Source organism: Diabrotica undecimpunctata, chromosome 8 (assembly GCF_040954645.1).
Source record: "Diabrotica undecimpunctata isolate CICGRU chromosome 8, icDiaUnde3, whole genome shotgun sequence".
NCBI classification, from domain to species: Eukaryota; Metazoa; Arthropoda; class Insecta; order Coleoptera; family Chrysomelidae; genus Diabrotica; species Diabrotica undecimpunctata.
The window spans coordinates 142,431,242-142,452,221 of NC_092810.1; the positions used below are offsets into that span (position 1 = coordinate 142,431,242).

Here is a 20,980-nt window from a genome sequence, read left to right on the forward strand (position 1 = left end):
GTTGATGCATTTACTTCTGGTGCGTCGGTATCAGTATTGGGCGTGTACTGATTTTTTACTCGAGCCTGATAATCTACTGGATGGGGTTGATCTTGAAGACGAAAAATTACACAACTCACCTTAGGCCTTAGAGTATCCGCCAATATCTGAATCCACAGCTTGTTTATCTCTTATAATATCATCTATTAACTATAAGCTTCATCGCTTCTCATTTTGTTCAAATTATAGGTTTCCATTTCTGAAACAAATGATATTTCACATTTCATGTCTAATTTACCTGGTAAAAAATTCAAAATATAATCTTTGTCGAAGATAAATACGACTAGATATGTATATAATCAGAGTGTGTAACATCTGAGAAACACTTTCTATCAATATCAAGACCATCCCTTATTTTATAGAGTTGCAGTGTGGTATAAAAAGTTGAAAAATAATTTCTATCTTCAAAATATTTAATGAAATTTATAATAGTATTTTATTTGATTAACAAAGGCACATCCAGTAAATAACAGCTAATATGTGTCAGGGATTTTTATAAAAAACAAACTACCTACCTAGTTTTCCCAATTTAACAAAAAATCGCGTGAATTACTATCACCGCTATAAAACCTGGTATAAATATTTACCACTTTAAAATATTAACAACGGTACTTAGTTGCCACATGACTGATCGTAAGCGGTAAATGGCGATACACGTATCCATAGTTGACCTTCCATTTACAGTAGAAGCGCATAATGCATAGAAAATGTGTGTTTATTGAACCTAAATGCAAGGTGGTAAATATATACACCATGGATCTTTAAAGGGTTAAATGATTTTCAGAAACTTGGTAAATAACTCCCTTATCAACATTATTATATAAGTTAGGTTCAAATGAGCTAATTTTATCTCCCGAATATGACCCATTCTTTTGGTATATCGAAAAAAGCAGTAAAAAGTTATCGGTCACAAAAGTGGAGAAGAATACAAAGGAACTTGCTACTTCATCCCTAATGAAAAACGTTTTGTATATGAATCTATTCACATCAGTTCATCAAGAAGTAAATCAATAAGCTTACAACTTTAGAGAAAATTTCAAAAAATAACTTTCAGAGTTGAACTTTTTTATACTTCACTTTTATCAAATTAACAGTTACGTATTCTTGTATGTTGAAATCATTTGAAATTTTTTCTATAATTGTAAGCTTATTACTTGTATGCTTTACAATTTAATATAAAACGAAGAAAATTCAATATTCTATTCTATTCTTATTCTATAGTAGAAGCCACAGATAGAATGCAGTGTTGGTCTTACGGCGCGCAGCGATGCTGCTCATGTCGGCACAGTGGTAGGTGTGTAGTAGTTTGGCGATAGACTAAGAAATCAGGACCGTACGCGGTTTGTTTCAAAAATCTTAACTCATCAATTTAACTGAGTTACATAAGAGAATAAACAAAAAAAACAAATTAATTCTATATTTATTTATCGTATGGCAATTACAACACATTTAGAACAAATACACAAACACTAGTAATATAGGTATTTGACAAACTTTAAATAGTTACAAACAAACATCAAGTGTATTTATATAATCAATTGACTCTGAAGTTGCAAACAGGAAGTCTTCAGGGCTACCATTGTAGGATCTTGAGGGACACTCTTGAATAATGTGGTCAATGGTTTGGTTCCCCCCACAGTCACATTGAGGAGACGGGTTCTTTCCCCATTTATGTAGTATGTATGCACATCTGCCATGTCTGGTTCGGATCCTATTTAGAGTGGACCATGTTTTGCGTGGAAGATCAAAACCTGGTGGCTTGTGGGTAATGCAGGGCATGTTATTTTGCCATTCGTTCCATTCTTGGGACCATGCATTCGTGATGTTGAACTCCTCATGTATCATTCTTGCCGTTTTCATTGGTGGTTTTCTAGAACGGAGACGGGTATTTCGTGCATCCTCGGTATCTTGGTGGATCGGCAGGTTTATATTGTTCATGATCTTTTTGTATTCACGTGTAAGTGCGTCGACTCGTCGTAAATGTGGAGGTGGGATGTGACTTAATACTGGAAGCCATTGGGTGGGAGTTGATTTAATTGTACCAGCTATCATCCTCATAGTGCTGTGCAGCTGATTGTCGACCTTTTTTACGTGTGAACTGTGTAGCCAGACTGGAGCACAATATTCAGCGGTCGAGAAAACAAGGGCTAAGGCAGTAGAGCGGAGAGTGGAAACCGATGCTCCCCAGGTGGTACCGCAGAGCTTCTGTATAATGTTATTTCTTGTACTCAACTTTTGGGCAGTTTTTGTTAAATGCTCTTTAAATGATAGCGTTCTGTCTAGTGTTACGCCCAGGTACTTCGGTGTTTTGTTGTGGGTAAGTGTGGTATTTTCAAACCGTATGTTGAGTTCCTTTCCAGCAAGTTTATTGTTCAGGTGAAAGCAACTAACTTCTGTTTTGGATGCATTTGGTTGAAGTCGCCACTTGCGAAAATATTTGCCCAATTATATAAGTCTGCCGTCAGACGTTAATTCTATAAAAAATGCCCGTATACATAAAATATCTGTAAATACATATATACAAAAAAATGCAAGTGTTTATCCTATACGACACGATAAATATATATATATATATATATATATATATATATATATATATATATACAAGATCATAACTGAAATGTACTGTACATACAGTACTAAAAAAAACAGATGACCATTAAATCTGAGATATTTCTCGTTAATTAATACTAATCACAATTAATATTAATTATCACCGGTTCAATATCTTCCTACAAATTGTCCACCGGAAACATTTTTTCTTCTACTTTCTTGACGTGGTTCACATAATTATGCCACTGCTCTTTAGATACGATATTGATAAGATAGAGTTGCGATAAGCTTCATTTATCAACCGTTCTACCGATTGTTCTTTAAAATCGACGTTGTTTGAAGCCACATACCATTTCACTTGTACACTATCTCAGTCAGGTTCAGCTCGCAATGGTAAGGCGGCAGTCTCAAAATCTTAACGCCATATTTTTCCGCAATTGTTTCAATTTTGTACTTGTCGTACTCGTCTCTAAATGTGGCCGCAGTTCCAGTAATTCACTTTTTAGGTAATCTTCGTCGAAGAAAATGTTTTTTTCGATTAGCCAATGCTTGATTTGCCTTTTGTTCCACAATCTTTTCGGGAAATCAAATTTCGAAACCTGTTGGTACGGATAATGTGAATTAAGAGTCCGTCGTTTTCCCCTCGTTGTATTTAGGTATTCTGGGAAATTCAGTTCTTGAGGAAGCCCTGCAGCATCATTACATTTCACCAAATCATTCTTTTTGGAAACGTAACTCGTAATATTTTTTTGCCTTGTTCGAAAATATGAGATTCTCGTATTCTTGTCTAACAAATTCCACTATTTTAATTTATATTTAAATGGGAATAAGCCACATTAAAGGTTAAAATACGTTTATTGACGTTTCAATTTCCACTTCGGAAATCGTTCTCAAAATACAAACATTAGTAAATTAAACAAATTTTGTTTTTTGTTACTTAGTGAAAAATTCTTCTAATAATTTAATTTTATCTGACTCATCTATATTGACAATTCAGACATACCTTATACATTTTAAAGTAGACGACTTTAAAATGATATTGCCAATATTGTTGAGTTGCGTTCCTGGGACGACTTTACTTATAAGATAGTTCATTCGATTACATGAAATCAACTTTAACTTGAGAATATCCGTCAGAAAAGATCATAACATGTAATTCGTCTTTAAAAAGACAAATACATGCCATGATGACAGTAAAATTCTCCTGTTAGTGATTCCATAGTAAATTATGAGGGAAAAACCAGGAAAAAAACCTCATAATACTATCCCGACGTGGTAAGTATTTGATCGTGCATTTAGTTTACCTTCAATAAACACCAAATTCCGATTTTATGTGTTTGTTATTTAAAAAACATAAATGATGTATTCTCCATATGTTACTGACTTACCAATACTGGTATTTTCCTTTTAATAACTTCCTCTTTCAATATGGGTAACCAGATCCTACTACATTCTGCCGAGGAATTCGCGACACAATTGGTCTCATTTAGCATAATTAGAGCCGCTTCTTTGATTTGTCTCTTTTTACCATCCGTTTCTTTTAGGACTATATTTGAATCATTCCATTGAACCCTATGTTCATTATCCCATGCGTGTTTACAGATTTGAGATCTATCAAATTCTCTATTTTTAATATAGGATTGATGTTCACTTATTCTAACATTTAATGGTCTTGATGTTTCACCTAAATAAAACTGATCGCATTCACAAGGTATTTTATAAATGCAATTCTTTGTCCTTTCTTGTTCATTGTTAGGTTTGGTTTTGGACAAGATAGATAGAATTTTCGTTCTTGGAGGAAAAACATTTGTTAACATCTGTTTTATTAAAAAATGATTATCCTTTATCGTTTATAAATAAGGAATTTTCAACAATCGATCGAATACAACAAAACAACTTAGAACGAGATCCTACAGCATACACAAGGAATAATACGAGGAAAATAACAATACCATACATAAAAGGATTATCGGAAAAGCTTAAAAGGATAGGAAATAAATTCAACATTTCAACAACATTCAAAACAACAAACACGTTGAGATCTATTTTGTCCAAAACCAAACCTAACAATGAACAAGAAAGGACAAGGAATTGCATTTATAAAATACCTTGGAATGCGATCAGTTTTATTTAGCTGAAACATCAAGACCATTAAATGTTAGAATAAGTGAACATCAATCCTATATTAAAAATAGAGAATTTGATAGATCTCAAATCTGTAAACACGCATGGGATAATGAACATAGGGTTCAATGGAATGATTCAAATATAGTCCTAAAAGAAACGGATGGTAAAAAGAGAAAAATCAAAGAAGCGGCTCTAATTATGCTAAATGAGACCAATTGTGTCGCGAATTCCTCGGCAGAATGGAGTAGGATCTGGTTACCCATATTGAAAGAGGAAGTTATTAAAAGGAAAATACCAGTATTGGTAAGTCAGTAACATATGGAGAATACATCATTTATGTTTTTTAAATAACAAACATATAAAATCGGAATTTGGTGTTTATTGAAGGTAAACTAAATGCACGATCAAATACTTACCATGTCGGGATAGTATTATGAGGTTTTTTTCCTGGTTTTTCCCTCATAATTTACTATGGAATCTCTAACAGGAGAATTTTACTGTCATCATGGCATGTATTTGTCTTTTTAAAGACGAATTACATGTTATGATCTTTTCTGACGGATATTCTCAAGTTAGATTTCATGTAATCGAATGAACTATCTTATAAGTAAAGTCGTCCCAGGAACGCAACTCAACAATATTGGCAATATCATTTTAAAGTCGTCTACTTTAAAATGTATAAGGTATGTCTGAATTGTCAATATAGATGAGTCAGATAAAATTAAATTATTAGAAGAATTTTTCACTAAGTAACAAAAAACAAAATTTGTTTAATTTACTAATGGTTGTATTTTGAGAACGATTTCCGAAGTGGAAATTGAAACGTCAATAATCGTATTTTAACCTTTAATGTGGCTTATTCCCATTTAAATATAAATTAATTTAAAATGCCACAAGAAAATAGCTTCAGAACAATCCACTATTTTAATCTTGATCCATTGTTTGATTTTGATGCAGAGTATTTAAAAAAATAATTTTCGAGGCTATTTTGTCATTTATGCATCTGTTTTCATTGCTTTATGACAATTAAACACGGAAGTGATAAACAATTAGCTCTTTTACACGGAAGTGATACCTCTTCTTTTTAATACTCTTTGGTTTGTTAGTACAAGTTAAAATGGATTTCGAAAAATTAATTGAACTGAATTAATTGCAAAAGACAGAGAAACTTTTAGAAATGTGGTCGCCAACCTCCGTTAATGGGGAATGCATAGGAAGAAGAAGAAGACAATGATAAATGCTATCATGATGCAAATAAAAAAGAAAATATTTGGAAAAGCGAGAACACATCTTCACCGCACCAAACTGAAACGTTCTATGTATGAAAATGTGAACGCGCAGTCCGATTACTGGAAACGCTACCTGCCGGAAACTATACGTGCATGATAATATGCCGCGACCTCAAGACTCATCGGTATAAACAAGGTTTACATTATCTTTCTTTCTTCTTCTGTTCTTCAATGTTTTTATTTGTCTGAGGTACTTGTGTCTCCAGGATATGATATCTTTTCTTTCCATCATTATCGAATCTCGGCCTATTTTACCATATTCAAAACCCATGTCATTTAGTAGCCTACGAAATGTGGTTTTTGAAAAAGCTGGTAGGTCCTCATCATCCTTCACTCTGTTCGTTATGCTGTCGACGGTTGGTGGTATGTTTTCCAAAAAAAAAAATCATGGACAATTTTCCTTATTCGAGATTTCACTCCCTCATTGTAAATATTCTTCAGTGAATTGGACTGGAAACTGTTTTTCTTTCTTTTTTGTACCGGATTCAGTTTGCCTTGCTGGCCCTCTTTGCAAATGTCACAAATTTTGCGAACACTCACACCCCACATTTTCGAAACTTTTTCCATAGTAATAGTCAAGCTGTCACCATTTTTTAAGTTCAGATGATAGTTCAATACATTCAACACCACACGTTATACTTGCACACTAAGAGTCATACTCTGTTTGAAATTCACGACAGATACTGGCAACGGTTCCATGATGTAGGTATTTTCATCCGCTTGCGAAAATGAAATAGAACTGAGCTTTCATAGTTTTTGTCAACAAGTTTTTGGTCTAATGGTAAATCGACAAAAAGCCATTTGTGCTTTGCTTGGACAATGGGGATTCGCTTCTCCTAAGGACTTTATGATGGTCTTTAATTCCCAAATAATGTGTTTACAATGAAAGCTATTGAAAATTGTTGAATATAGATAAGCTATCGACAATGAGTTTTTGATATATTTTCCTTTTTTTTATAGTATTTTCCTTCATGTTATTATTTAGTTCGACAATGTAACTGTCTTATTTATACATTGATGATTGAATCATGTTTTAGTTGAAACAATAATGATCGTCTCTTCAAAACTCAGTGATGGAAAAGATGAAAAAATCTTCGCGGTCCTTAGTACGTGTATGAAAAACTTCATATGCATGTAGAATATACTTAAAAGTTTAAAAAATGTCATTTTACCATTGTTTATCCAAAAGGAAATATATATAAAGATTTTAAACCAAAATATTCAAAAGCGCACATTTTTACTTAATCTGTTTTGTATTTAACCCGAAAATATATCTTTCATAAGAAAAAAATCATTGTCCATTGTTTTCTAAGTGTAAATAAGCTATACATCTTGAAGGCACGTTCATTTTGTATTGGTTTACCGTTTTATCAAATAATATTTCAGTTTTACTCACACACCTTCAAAAAACAATACATTCAGCAAGCTATTCGTAGTGATATGACAAGTAACACAGACGTATCCAAAATATTATTGTTTCACCAATAAAAACGTAGAACTTAAAACTAGTTTTACTGATAAGGCTAGTTAAAAACCTGTCTCATATTTATTTGACGAATAGCAAGTTTCGAGTGTTATCGATTTATAATTATTGGTTGTGATGTAGACGGATCACATTGATCAATACCTTCAGAATCGGCCTTTTTGGTCAAGAAAGAAGAGAATGTCGGAGAATTTTTTCGAAATTATTAATTAGAATATTTAGAAGGGTATATAGGAATTGTTTTTGTTCAATATCTCGGCTATTTTCAACTGTTCGACAAAATGGTACGGACTTAAATTGTTTTCAATTGCGATTTCCCACAACTTCTTTTTTGCATATTTTTTCGTGAGGACGATATTTTCCGAGTTGAGGGAGAAAATAATCACTAAGTACCTAATAAATGAATTATCTCGTTAATTATTAACTTTACGACGTAAATGTACATTAACAAAAATAGAGAGGATTATAGAGAATCAATTTTGATTTCTTTGATTTTTGTGCTACAATCAACATTTAAGGTCTTAATTACCAACATCTAAGCTCCTATGTACAACCTTAAATATTGATTTTAGCAAAAAAAATGAAATAGACCATCATTGTATAATTCTCTTTATTTTTGATTAGATATATTTTTTTCGTTAATAATAATTTCGTCACTATTTTCCCACTTAATTTAGAAAGTATCAAACGCACGAAAAATTTGTAAAAATGAAATTATAGGAAATCGTATTTGCAACAATTTTAGTTGTTAACCTTTTTTGTCTAAAAGTTAAAAATGGTGCAGGTATTGGGCAAAAACGGTTCTCCTTTAAAATCAAGATGGCGGCTAACTCAATGGCGAAATTCAGTCGCGATTTTAAATTTACACGATTATTGATCCCCATAAATGTTCCTCCTCCTCAGTCCTAATCCCTTTTGGGATGTGGTGACACCATCAGGCCTTTACAGTTTTTTCACGATTTCCCTCCATCCTTCCCTGTCCTGGGCTAGTTGTTCTTCGCATTCTTCATTTATATGTTTATTTTTATCATCCCTACATGCTCTTTTAAGTTCTCCATTTATATATATATATATATATATATATATATATATATATATATATATATATATATATATATTTAGGGATTCTACAGTATTCACTGCCTTCCCTCGCTCAACCGTTTCCATCTCTCTCTGTTGTTCCATTCTCCATCGTTCAGTCCTCTCTTACTCATGGCGTCGTCTACTTCGTTCCTCCAGGATTTTCGGGGTCGTCCTCTTTTCCTCCTTCCTATGGGGCTCCATTCGGTTATTTTCTTTATCCATCTGCTGTCGCTAGTTCTTCTTACATGTCCATACCACTTTAGTCTTTTTTGTTCTATATATGTTAGTATGTCTGTTTCTATTGATGTTCTTTGCTTTATTTCGTCATTACTTCTCCTATCCATTCTTGTTACTCTGCAGCATCTTCGCAGGCATTCCATCTCTGTTGCTACTATCTTACTGCTGGTTTTCTTGTTTATGATCCAATTTTCAGCCCCATATGTCATAATACTTCGCACTAATGTTTTATAAATCTGCGTTTTTGTCTTCATATTTAGGTGTCTATCCCACCATACTGAGTTAAGTTGTCGGATTGCTGTTCTTGTTTGTCCTAATCTTTGTGTAATTTCTTCCTCTGTTGTTGCCTTTTTCGTGATTATAAACCCCAGGTATTTGAATTTATCCTTTCCTTTGATTGTTACGTTGTCATCAATCTGTAGATCTTCTATGTCTTCTTCACTTGTAGATAGGTACTCTGTTTTCGCGAGGTTAATATCTAGGCCAGCCTTGGTATATTCTTCTTGTAGTTTTTTCATCATGTAGCTGAGGTCGTCTTGGTCTTGTGCAATCACTACTTGATCGTCTGCAAAACTTAATGTATATAGGTATTCGTTCCGTACCGGTACTCCCATGCCTTCGCATTTTCTTTTCCATGTAGTCAAGGCTTTCTCTAAGTATATTTTGAATAGGGTTGGAGATGTGGAACAACCCTGCAGGAGCCCTTTTGTTGTGGTGAAGTCTCCTATGATTCTTGTTCCCATTTTAATGGACACTTTATTTTCTTTATACAGAGCTTTTGTAGCTTCTATGAGTTCCGTCTGTATTTCTAATTTGTACATTGCCTCCCATAGTTCTGACCTTGGTACAGAGTCATACGCCTTTCTCAGGTCCACAAATGCCAAGTGTATATCTCTATTTTTTGCTTTTTTCTTTTCCAACAGTTGTTCCAGTGTGTATATGTGGTCTATGCATGATCTTCCTGCCGTGAAGCCTGCCTGATCCTCTCCGATTTTGCCTTTTATCGCTTGCTCTATCTTTTCTCGTAGTATCTTCCCATATAATCTTCCTATTGATGATATTACGCTTATTCCTCTGTAGTTTTCGCATCGTTTTCTATCTCCTTTCTTAAATATAGATGTCATATATGCCGCCGTCCATTCCTTTGGGAGCTGTTCTCCATTTATGGCTTTCTGAAATATCCATTGTATCATCCGGTGTAATTTTTTTGATCCGTATTTTATAAGCTCAGGTGAGATGCCTCCAGGTCCCGGTTCTCCATTTAACATTGCTAATTCGTTTTTGTTGCTATCGTTTTGATATATTATGAGAGATTTAATTCTCCTTCGCCCTTCGAGAAGTTGCAGCGTTCTGTCTGCCAGCCAGTGTTTTCTCTTGATGATCTTTTTTTCGGTTCTGGTTCTTTCTACAGAGGTTTCTATGGCATTTCTGAAACCTTTCCTCGTTCTGGGTAGTCTTGTGTGTTAAACATACTAGTTTCCTTTAATGCATCTCTAAATGTTTTTGGATTTGAAATGATTTTCCAGCCTGTTTTGATTTTGGTGCGGCATTGTTCTTTTTAGCTTCATCTTGAAGCAAGCCCATAACAATTTATAATCGAATCCACATTCAGCTTTTGGTCTAGTTTTTACGTTTGTAAAACATGTCTTCCATCTGCTTCTTATCAATATGTAGTCGATTTGGTTCTTGTATTCTCCATTTGGGCTGGTACACGTCAATAAACGACGGGCATGATGTTTGAACATTGTGTTTACAATGGCCAAACTGTTTTCGGTTGCAAAATCTATTAAACGTTCGCCTCGGTTGTTTCTAATACTGTGATATGAAACCCATCGTTTCCTACATTTTGGATGTTATAATTTCTTGTTTCTCCTACCTAGCGTTAAAATCTCCATGATTATGAGTGGTTTTTTAGATGAAATATTTCTTATTGTGTCTTCAATAACGGAGTATACGTCTTCCACTTCATTGTCTAACGCGTCTGAGGTTGGCATATAGACCTGAAGAATGTGCATTTTGTTTGGTGATGCTAGTAAGGATATTTTTATAAGTCTATCATTTATCGATTAGTAATCATACACGTATTGTGAAACTTTTTTAGTCGCCATAATTGCAACACCATTTCTTCCTGTGTTATTTGCTCCCGATATGTATACATCATCATAAACATGACCATAAAGGTTAGAATAATAAAATTTGAGGCAGCTCGGCATGCAAGGTCAAATGCTATCGCGACTGGAGTACCAGAAATACCATTTAGAAACTTTAAGAACCTGTATAAGATTTTTACCCAAAATCGATTACTTTTTCACAGATAGGACTACGGTATTAGAATTTAGTCTATATTTATTATTTATTTAATGGCCGAAATACTCGCTATGTCGTGATACTTTCCCTGGTCTATTGTAGCGTATTGTATGCGTTTCGAAAGAATATGTACCCACTACATTTCTTTCATATTTTCTTTTTGCATATCTCGCAGTTCTTGAGTGCATTTTTGTTTTCCAATATGAGAGCATTAAAGTTTACTACTTAAGAAAGCCATTATCTTCTAAATGATTATTGAAACTCGGAGATTTCATTTGGCGGCAATGATAAACTTTCACTGTATGCTGAGTTAACCTCACTTTTTGCACATTAACTTGATTGTACTGTATTTCGCAGTAGTGTATTGGGCAGTAGTGTCTCGAGCAAATGCTACAAATCACAGCATCTACAAATTCTTTTTACAATAAAAACAACAATTTTCTCTAGAGCACATTTTGCAATGTTTACTGTAACTTAACCTCTCTAAGTTAATTTTGTAGTGGCAGCACTGTCACGAAGAAGAGTCTACGTTGCTTGTTTTTTGACTTAGTTACGAAAGTTTTTTATTTGAATTTGACTATATGTAAATTATCTTTAATATATTTTTAGATTTGAACCAAGTTAATCTGTTGGTTTTTGATGAATGTCATCGAGGCGTAAATGATCATACCATGAGAAATTTAATGAAACGATTTGAACATTTAAGTGATCCTCCGAGAGTTATTGGTCTCACAGCGACTCTGTTAAACGGCAATTGCCAACCACACGAGGTCTTACCGAAAATCAGGACTTTGGAAACAACGTTTCATAGTAAAGTTGCCACAGTAGAAGAACTTAAAGATGTTATTGGGTAAGCTGTATAAACTATTATTTTATTGAATATTTTGAATTCAAATATATTTGAAAGACACGCGCAGTGCTTAGAAATCTTTGTTTAAGTTTAAAAGTATATTTTTAGCAAGATAGAAATCACTTATCCGTATCATATCAAAATATTCTTACTTATACGTGAAAGTTTAAAGATTGTAAAGCTTTTTGTAGAATTGTAATTTATTTAGTAGTTTTTTTTTTAGAAAAAAAATCCCAACCGCTAATTAAGGCATTTTTTCAAAAGAGAAAAAGTATTTACTTTCATGAGATACGTGAAAAAGAAATTTACTCGAAGCGGTTTGGGAAATTGCTTTTTTGTTAATAAAATATTTGTTAATAACAATTTCCGGCCCACTTGGAAAAATAAAAAAAATACATTTGAACTTGAAAAAGGTTCGATACTTAGAATCGAATAAAAAAGTTGGGTACGGTAGAAATGCAAAAAAAATCAATTAAAAAATCAAATGCAAATAAAAAATTATATACTTATTTTAAATGTATTTAGAGATTCGGAGTATGTCTATTAAAGTTGTCATGTGCCTTATGTCGGCACTCCTCCGACTGCAATATTAATTTTTTTTTTAATTTTAGCTACTCTACAAATCCTCACGAAGTTGTCGTTGGATTTAATAAACATCTTCTCCAAATGGATGAGCTATTTGTAAAGTCTAGATTAGAGAAAATCATGGAAAATTTGTCCAAAGTAATTGGAAATCCAATTCCGATTAATCTAACTCTAAAGGGATTAGTGCCGATACGTGTAGAAGAAGGACAAAAACGGTTGATAAATCTTCTTAAGGATTTAGTGTATCATATTGAAACCATGGGGATATATGGTGGAGCAAAAGCTTGTCAAGTGAATATTATAAAAATTGAAAGGTAGTGTTATATTTATTTTAATTTAGTTAAATTATCATCGGCACAACAATTCTCTATGAATCTTGGTCTGTTCCAAGATTTTTAATTTTTAAGTTTCTCCATTTTAACATCTTCTTTTTTTATTGGTTTCTTTGATTTTTCATCTATGGTAGACACTTTTGAAATTCTACTAGGATAGTATTTATTTTTTATGACAAGTTTCCTTGACGTTAACGACTCTGTCATCACTTTCGAAATATTTCAAGAACTTAGAAACCCCTTCTCAACAACTTAATAACTTTTTCTTCTTCTTCTTTACGTGCCATCTCCGCGACGGAGGTTGGCAATCATCATGGCTATTCTGATCTTAGATGCTGACGCTCTGAATAGTTCGATTGATGTGCATCCGTACCATTTCCTTAAGTTACTCAACCATGAGATTCTTCTCCTTCCTACACTTCTTTTGCCTTGGATTTTCCCTTGTATAATTGATTAAAGTATGTATCTTTCATTACGCACAACATGCCTCAGGTATTGCAACTTTCGTGTCTTGGTTTTCAATATTTCCATTCTTTTGTTGACTCTTCTTATGACTTCGTTGTTATGCTCGGTCCTTGATATTGAACTATATAAGTCTAATTTAGTAACTTTATTTATTACAAAATGTTCTAACACTTAATTTATTAAAGTCTTTATTAGATTTATATATATATTATATATATATATATATATATATATATATATATATATATATATATATATATATATATATATATATATATATATGTAAATATTCTTTCACTTATCACTAAAAACTATAACACAACTACTTTAATTTATTTTCAGACTATTTACACTAATTTATTTCCGCGTTACAATTCGACGACTCGATACCATTATTAAGACTAACTGTTTACAATAAAATCCTCTATATATATATATATATATATATATATATATATATATATATATATATATATATATATATATATTAAATATCCGTTGTTCTGGATTCCCTTTGAAGCGGACGGTTACCTTTGCTTGACCCTTCTCGAATAGCCTGGAACCTTGACAGATTTTATCGTAGGAGAACCTACTAAAATACTTGTTAGAATAAAATGTTTACAGCTTAAATATGAGTCATATTTATCGTAACATTGCTCCCCTCTTAAAAGATGGTTCCTCCTGGAACCTTATCGGGACTGGAACTGGAACGGTATGCTGGTATCGGCAACTGGACCCTCTTTTACAATCACTGGATTACTACGTTGAATGCAAAGAGAGCTTCACGGGTACCTACGCCTCTACTCTACGTAATCCAAATTGGGTAGAGCAGTGGCTATACCGTTCTGAAGAGACTTAAGGAGGTCGAAATACGTATCAACGGTTGTTGCTGCACTTTATCAAAACAAAAATCTAATACCGTCATTCTGTTTTGTTATTTACTTCGTTGGAAGTACGAGAAACTGAATTCACTACGAATTTTGACTAGGATGAACGGCTTGTGGAGTGCAATTTTAGATTCCCTTGCCGAGTAATTCATCCAGCTGTTTGTTTCGCAAATTTTAGGAAACACAGTGGTTAAGATTTGAATTCGGTTTCGCTAAGTAGAAATCGTTTGATTTCTCTTTTTGGGTTTCTTCAATTTCCATATCAAGTATTTGGTAAATGCGTTTTATGGATGATCTTTTAATACATTTTGAGTGTGTGAGACATCAGGCTTATGGTGCGGTGGTCGGTGCATTCTCTAGCATTTTTCTTTTTTTGGGAGACAAATAAATGTTGAGGTCAACCATTCATTGGGTATGTCATCCGATTGATAAATTTCATTAAAGAGCTTTAAGAGGACATCCAATTACCCATTTTCTATTATTTTAAGGATATCAATAGGCAGTTGATCTGCTTGTTAATGCTAATTTCTATACTTGTTTCTCTGTCCTCGAAAAATGTCTTGAATTCCTCTTTCGTCGTCGAAGAGCTCTTCCATATATTCTTTCCATCGTTTTAGCTTTTCGTCGGTCATTATATCCATTTCCAGTATTTCCATTTTTATCTAAAAAAGTTGTGTTGTGGTTTCTTTTTTGCAGCCCTGCCTAACCTTTTTATGTAGATTGAATAGGTCGTATTTGTTCTGAAGATCTTCTATCTCTTTACATTTTTCTCATAGTAAGTTTGTTTTGCCTCTCTTATCAATTTTTCTGTTCCTTTTGTATGGAACGAGGAGGCAGTTTTTTAATCTTTCCCATTGTTGGTTTATCTCGTAGGTTTTAGTATCCAATTTATCAAAGTTTTCGTATATTTTCTGTTGGAGTTTGTTTTTTATATCAGCTTCTTTCAGTTGAATGTAGCTTCGACTATTTTTTAAATAATTTTAAACTTTTTGTCCTTGTTTAGTGTAGTTTTTCTGTACAATTTTATGTTTAATTATATGTTTATGACATTCTGCGACTGTTAAATAGCCCAAAATTGACGAAATGCCCCTGAAGATGCTCTAGGAAGCGAAAGTACTTGGGCAAGATTTAATTAATAAAACTGCTCGATATCTGCCTTTCGTTTTTCATTTATTCGAGCATTCAACCTTATATCAATTAATTTCCAATTAATTAAGTATACTTATTAGGTTTAAACTCAGTAGTCTTCTGGGTTGAACCGCGTCGATTATCGTTGCACCGAGCTTTCGACGTCCTCTTCGATGTCTTCTTCAGGGCTTCCTAGTCTCAGTCTCCTGAGCCTTTAGACACTACTACACTGATCACTAACTGTCCGATGGAAGGCGGATACACATATTTTATTATATATTTTTTTCCCTTGGTTGCGAGCTATACCCATACCTTCTACCTTTATTTTACTATTAACTCGCATTAACTTTTTTCTTGTCGTTTGAAGTGTTCTAAACGTTTGGCATTCCTTTCCTCAGACAGCTTAGCTTTCTCCGTGGATGTGTTAGTTGTTGCTGTGGAAACCTCAGAGTCTTCTAGCATTATTGCCACAAATTGGTCGCATTGCTCATGTAGTGATCCTTTCCCAAGTTAACATGCTCCTTTTCTAACTTGGCTGCACCGTACTGAAGACGAAAAATAGTCAGAAATACGTATATACGGTTATTTATATTTATATATATATATATATATATATATATATATATATATATATATATATATATATAGCAAAAAATACGACCATTTAAAATATATCCAATGGTTGAATAGCAGAGGTTTTATCGGTCAATAATTGGCCAATAAAAGTCGTCAACTACTTTATTGATTTATTCGAATACGTTTCGCTTTTATTTTTAAAAGCATCATCAGTTCACTACAAATAAAAAAGATTTTAGAATATCACAGTAAACAACCAACAGGGTTCATACTTACAAAAACAATTTGTAGGGTTTTTTTAGATGTTATAAAAACTCTACGAGAGAAACGAAACAAAAAATACAAGAAAAACTGTAAGAACACTAGTTCATTTGATTTTAACCGATGGCTTCATTTGAATGTTGGTTTAAGCTCTTTCGAGGGTCAAACCACACTAATCTTTTCGATTGTTTTCTGACAGCTCTAGGATGTCATAATTTTCACATGTGGCTTATTGTCGTACATGTGTTTCTCTGGAATGTGGCAAGCAGGTACGATTCTTGAGCGAATTAACGGGCGGAACGGGGACAGACCTTTTTTTTTTAAAAGGATTCATTTATTCCTTTTTCTTTAAAAAACAACCAAACAAAAAAATGGAAAGAAAAATGGGAATGAAGTTACTCTCTTGTAAGGGGTTTTTTTATTTGGAGTGATATATCTGGCTCAAGTTGTCGATGTCGGTTCTCTTATTTAGGGACGATGGATGTTTTAGAATTTGACACATTTCAAGGATGGATCACTTATGATAATTTTTTTGTTAACTGCAAGTAGATAATGCTCCAATCGATCAAGTGAAAACATTTAAATACTTGGGAATGATGATGAATGACCAATGGGATCCTCAACAAGAAATAAAATGCCGTACCAAACAAGCAAGACAAGCTTTTATCAAATTTAAACCGCTGCTATGTAACCGCAATCTTTCCTTCAATTTCCGATACAGGATGGTTTAATGCTATGTATGGTCCATATTGTTATACGGCATGGAAACATGGACGTTAAGAGTACCTTCCATTAATAAGTTGAAGGCCTTCGAAATGTGGACATTGCGAAGAATGTTCCGCATACCATGGACAGATAGGTTGAGAAACGAGGAAGTCTTAAGAAAGGCAAATACTGAGAGAGAACTACTCAATTTGATCAAGGTACGAAAAATTGGATACCTCGGCCATATTCTGAGAGGAAAAAAAATACGTAATCCCTCAACTAATCGTCCAGGGAAAGATTGAAGGCAAGAGAGAAGTAAGTCGCAAACAAATGTCGTGGCTATGAAATATAAAGAACTGGACAGGCATAAATAACACTGACGATCTTTTGCATAGAAGAAGATATATATATATATATATATATATATATATATATATATATATATATATATATACATCATACTATCATTTTCGCATCGATACATTATGCTTTTACCATCAATTTAGCATCGACTTGCAAAGTAGCATCTGTATATCGACGCTACTTTACAAGACCTTAATAACTTTTTTCCTGTACTTGTTACAAGAATTTTAACCATCTCATTGATTAGAGTGTTGATACCGTGTTGATATTTTAAAACATCCACTTTCTCTTTTTATCCCTTACTGAGTTATACAAGTTTATTCCAGAAAATGTTTGAGTCTAAAATGATGGTACAGTGAAAATATTATATATATTTAGTTCAGGGTTTTACCGTTTACTCGCTGCCATTATATACATGAAAATGTATATCCCACTTTCATTATCAATCATTTTAGCATCAGAAATTTGGCATCGCTGTTGAATATAATATTACCCACAATGAAATAGTAAATTTAAGAATATATATATATATATATATATATATATATATATATATATATATATATATATATATATATATATATTCTTTTCATCCACAAATCATTCTGGCATCATGGTTGGTTAAAAGTAACGGGATATGATATATTGCAACTACCTATGGTATCTTCGCTCCAATTGGTCCAGTCGCGACGTACAGCCCCTCAAATGATAGGATTTAACCAATAAAATACAATAAGACAGAAAAATCAAATATAGCAGCATGTCAAAAAGGCCTTAATTATATATCTTCGTTTCTATAAGTCCAATCATGACGTACAGTATCTCAAATGACAGGATTTAACGAATTGAAAACAATGAAATAAAAAAATTAAATACAGCAACATGTCAAAAGGGCCGTAGTCACGTATCTTCGGTCCTATTAGTCCAATCGTGACGTATAGTACCTCTAATGATAGGATTTAACATAGAGAATACAATGGGATACAAAAATCAAATACAGAACAATGTCAAAAGGGCCTTAGTTGTGTATCTTTAGTTCTATTAGTCCAATCATGACGTACAGTACCTCAAATGAAAGGATTTAACAAATAAAATACAATGAGGTATAAAAATTAAATAAAGTAGCATGTCAAAATGGCCTTAGTTATGTATCTTTGGTCCTATCAGTCCAATCGTGACGTACGATACCTCAAATGATAGAATTTAACTAATAGAATACAATGAGATAGAAATCAAATACAGCAAAATATTAAAAGGGCCTTAGTTACGTATCTTCGTTTTTATTAGCCCAATCGTGACGTACAGTACCTCAAATGATAGGATTTAACCAATCGAATACAATAAGATAGAAAAATAAAATACATCAGTTTATCAAAAGGGCCTTAGTTATGTATCTGCGGTCCTATTAGTCCAATCGTGACGTACAGTACCTCAAATGGTAACATTTAACCAATAGAATACTACGACGTAGAAATCAAATACATCAACACGTCAAAAGGACCTTAGGTATATATCTTTACTCCTATATATGTTATGTCAAAAGAGCCTTAGTTGCGTATCTCAGGTCCTATAGGTCTAATCAGGATATATGGAGCCTAAAATGATAGGATTTAACGAAGATAATACGATAGTGGAGAGAAATTCAACATGGCTGCATCTAATAACACCTTAAACTGGCAGCAATAAAACGAATTTACGCACAGAGGTATGTGGCATATTACGTGACAGAATTTATCAAATACCGTACGATTACGTCATACATCTCTTTGCATACGTCCACTTTTAGTTAACTACTTAGTATGTATTCAGTACTTAGCTTTACGGTGTTGAGGCATGGACTCTTAAACAGAAGAATGTTACAAATCTTGAAAGCTTTGAGATGTGGTGCTACTGCCGTATACTAAAAATAAGTTGAGTGGATAAAATTACAAATGAAGGGGTAATACGTAGAATACATAACGATCCAGAAGTTATACTGAATATAAAAAAGAGAAAACTTAAACACTTTGGCCACCTGATGAGTTAGTGATGAGTGAATTATTCAAAACAGCAGTAAATAAAATTAAAATCGCCCTAATGATATCCAATCTCCGATAGGAGAGGCACTCAAAGAAGAAAATATGAAAGACTCGAAAAATCTCCAACGTTCACTGTTAAACATATTCCTCCCGTTCACTGCACACATTTACTGCTCCTTGACGCTGTGACGAGAATGAGATAGGATTTAACAAATAAAATGACAGAAAACTAAACAAGACAGTGTGTCAAACGTGGAATGCGTCGTAGAACGTGAAATAGCGTCAAATTATATGATGGCCATAGACGTTTCTTTAATACCCAGCAAACGACTCGCTTTGTAAAGTTACATAGGCGGGATCTGTGCGAGAAAAAGTCGATCATTCGTTTTATAATCCAAACGGGACCATAAAATATTCAACGTTAAAATGTGACATAATGTAACGTTATGACAAATCTTTTTTCTTCCTCACGGGTGCATGCCTGTGTACCTATGCAAGGGGAGTCGTGCATAACCTTTAAGTTGATCGTAATACATAACTGCAACAACAAGTTTGTTGACGGTTTGGGTTAGTATATACAGTGCATTCCGTACGTTTTTTAAACATGATTAGGAAACTGTTGACTGGAGGCTATTAAAGAAGTTCTTAAAATTTTTGCGGGTCACCCCCTTTTCTGTAAATGGAGTGAATATTGTTATCCGTTTAATTTTTTCCCCAGTTGAATGATTCCTGCTGGTATTTGGACTAAGCTTACTTCTTTTCCCCATTTAAGCTGTTTCATAGCTAATTCTACTTCCTCTTTATAGTACCCTGTTCACCTGGCAATTTCGGACTATTTCATCTCTTATAACATAAAACAGTTGTTTCAGATATCTTTATCGCGTTACCTTTTTTTATGCATGAATATGCTGCCGTTTTCATCTTTTACTATTTCATATGGAGCTACACGATTAACAATTCCAAATCAAGAAAACACAAGTAACACTCCGAATTATATTATACAACTAATAGTCGAAAAATTAAGAGCAAGAGTTAGGTGACCAAGAAGCCGAAATCTTAATGACGAACACAAAAATCGACTAATCAGACAATTAAGATCAGCGCTACATGACGCACGCAATGCCACATTTGAACACTACATTAGTACATTGTCTAAAGAAGATCATTCAGTATGGATACCAACAAAAACACTTAAAGAGACCTGAACAACACAACCCACAAATTAAGAAAGATGACGTTAGTTGAGGAAGATCAGACCAGGAAAAAATGTCAACATTTTCAGAATACCAGATGATAATAATCAAGCAATAGAACACTGAAAACTTTTGTTTTTAACTGTACGCCCGTCGTGAATGACATACCATTTTTTAAATAACACTTAATATTGCACTTTTTTAGTGTATTTATTTCATGTTTCAAGATAATTCTTTTAGGAATATATTAATTTATAACATACGGTCTTATGGTCTTATTACGGCTTTCAGATTATACGACATAAATGTATCTTGTACCGCACTGCTAATTACGAATTATGTTTGTAATGCGATAAGAGGTCCGGATATACGAGACACCAGTGACTCATGCCGCACTGATAAAAATCCGACAGGAATCTGCATTTCTATAAAAAAAATAGATTAATTTGTTTTGTGTATTAATTTAGTTTAGGTCGAACAAGAGTTGCAGTAAAAGATT

General features: G+C 33.3%; 1 protein-coding gene across 1 annotated transcript in view; it reads left to right on the forward strand.

Annotated features, from left to right (window-relative positions):
- The window catches only part of Dcr-2 (Endoribonuclease Dcr-2), a 67,501-nt gene that overhangs the window by 4,681 nt on the left and 41,840 nt on the right, over window positions 1-20,980 (forward strand). The window contains exons 3-4 of the mRNA XM_072541234.1: window positions 11,728-11,968; window positions 12,580-12,867. Coding sequence (XP_072397335.1) covers window positions 11,728-11,968; window positions 12,580-12,867 — 529 coding nt within the window. The remainder of the gene's footprint in view (window positions 1-11,727; window positions 11,969-12,579; window positions 12,868-20,980) is intronic.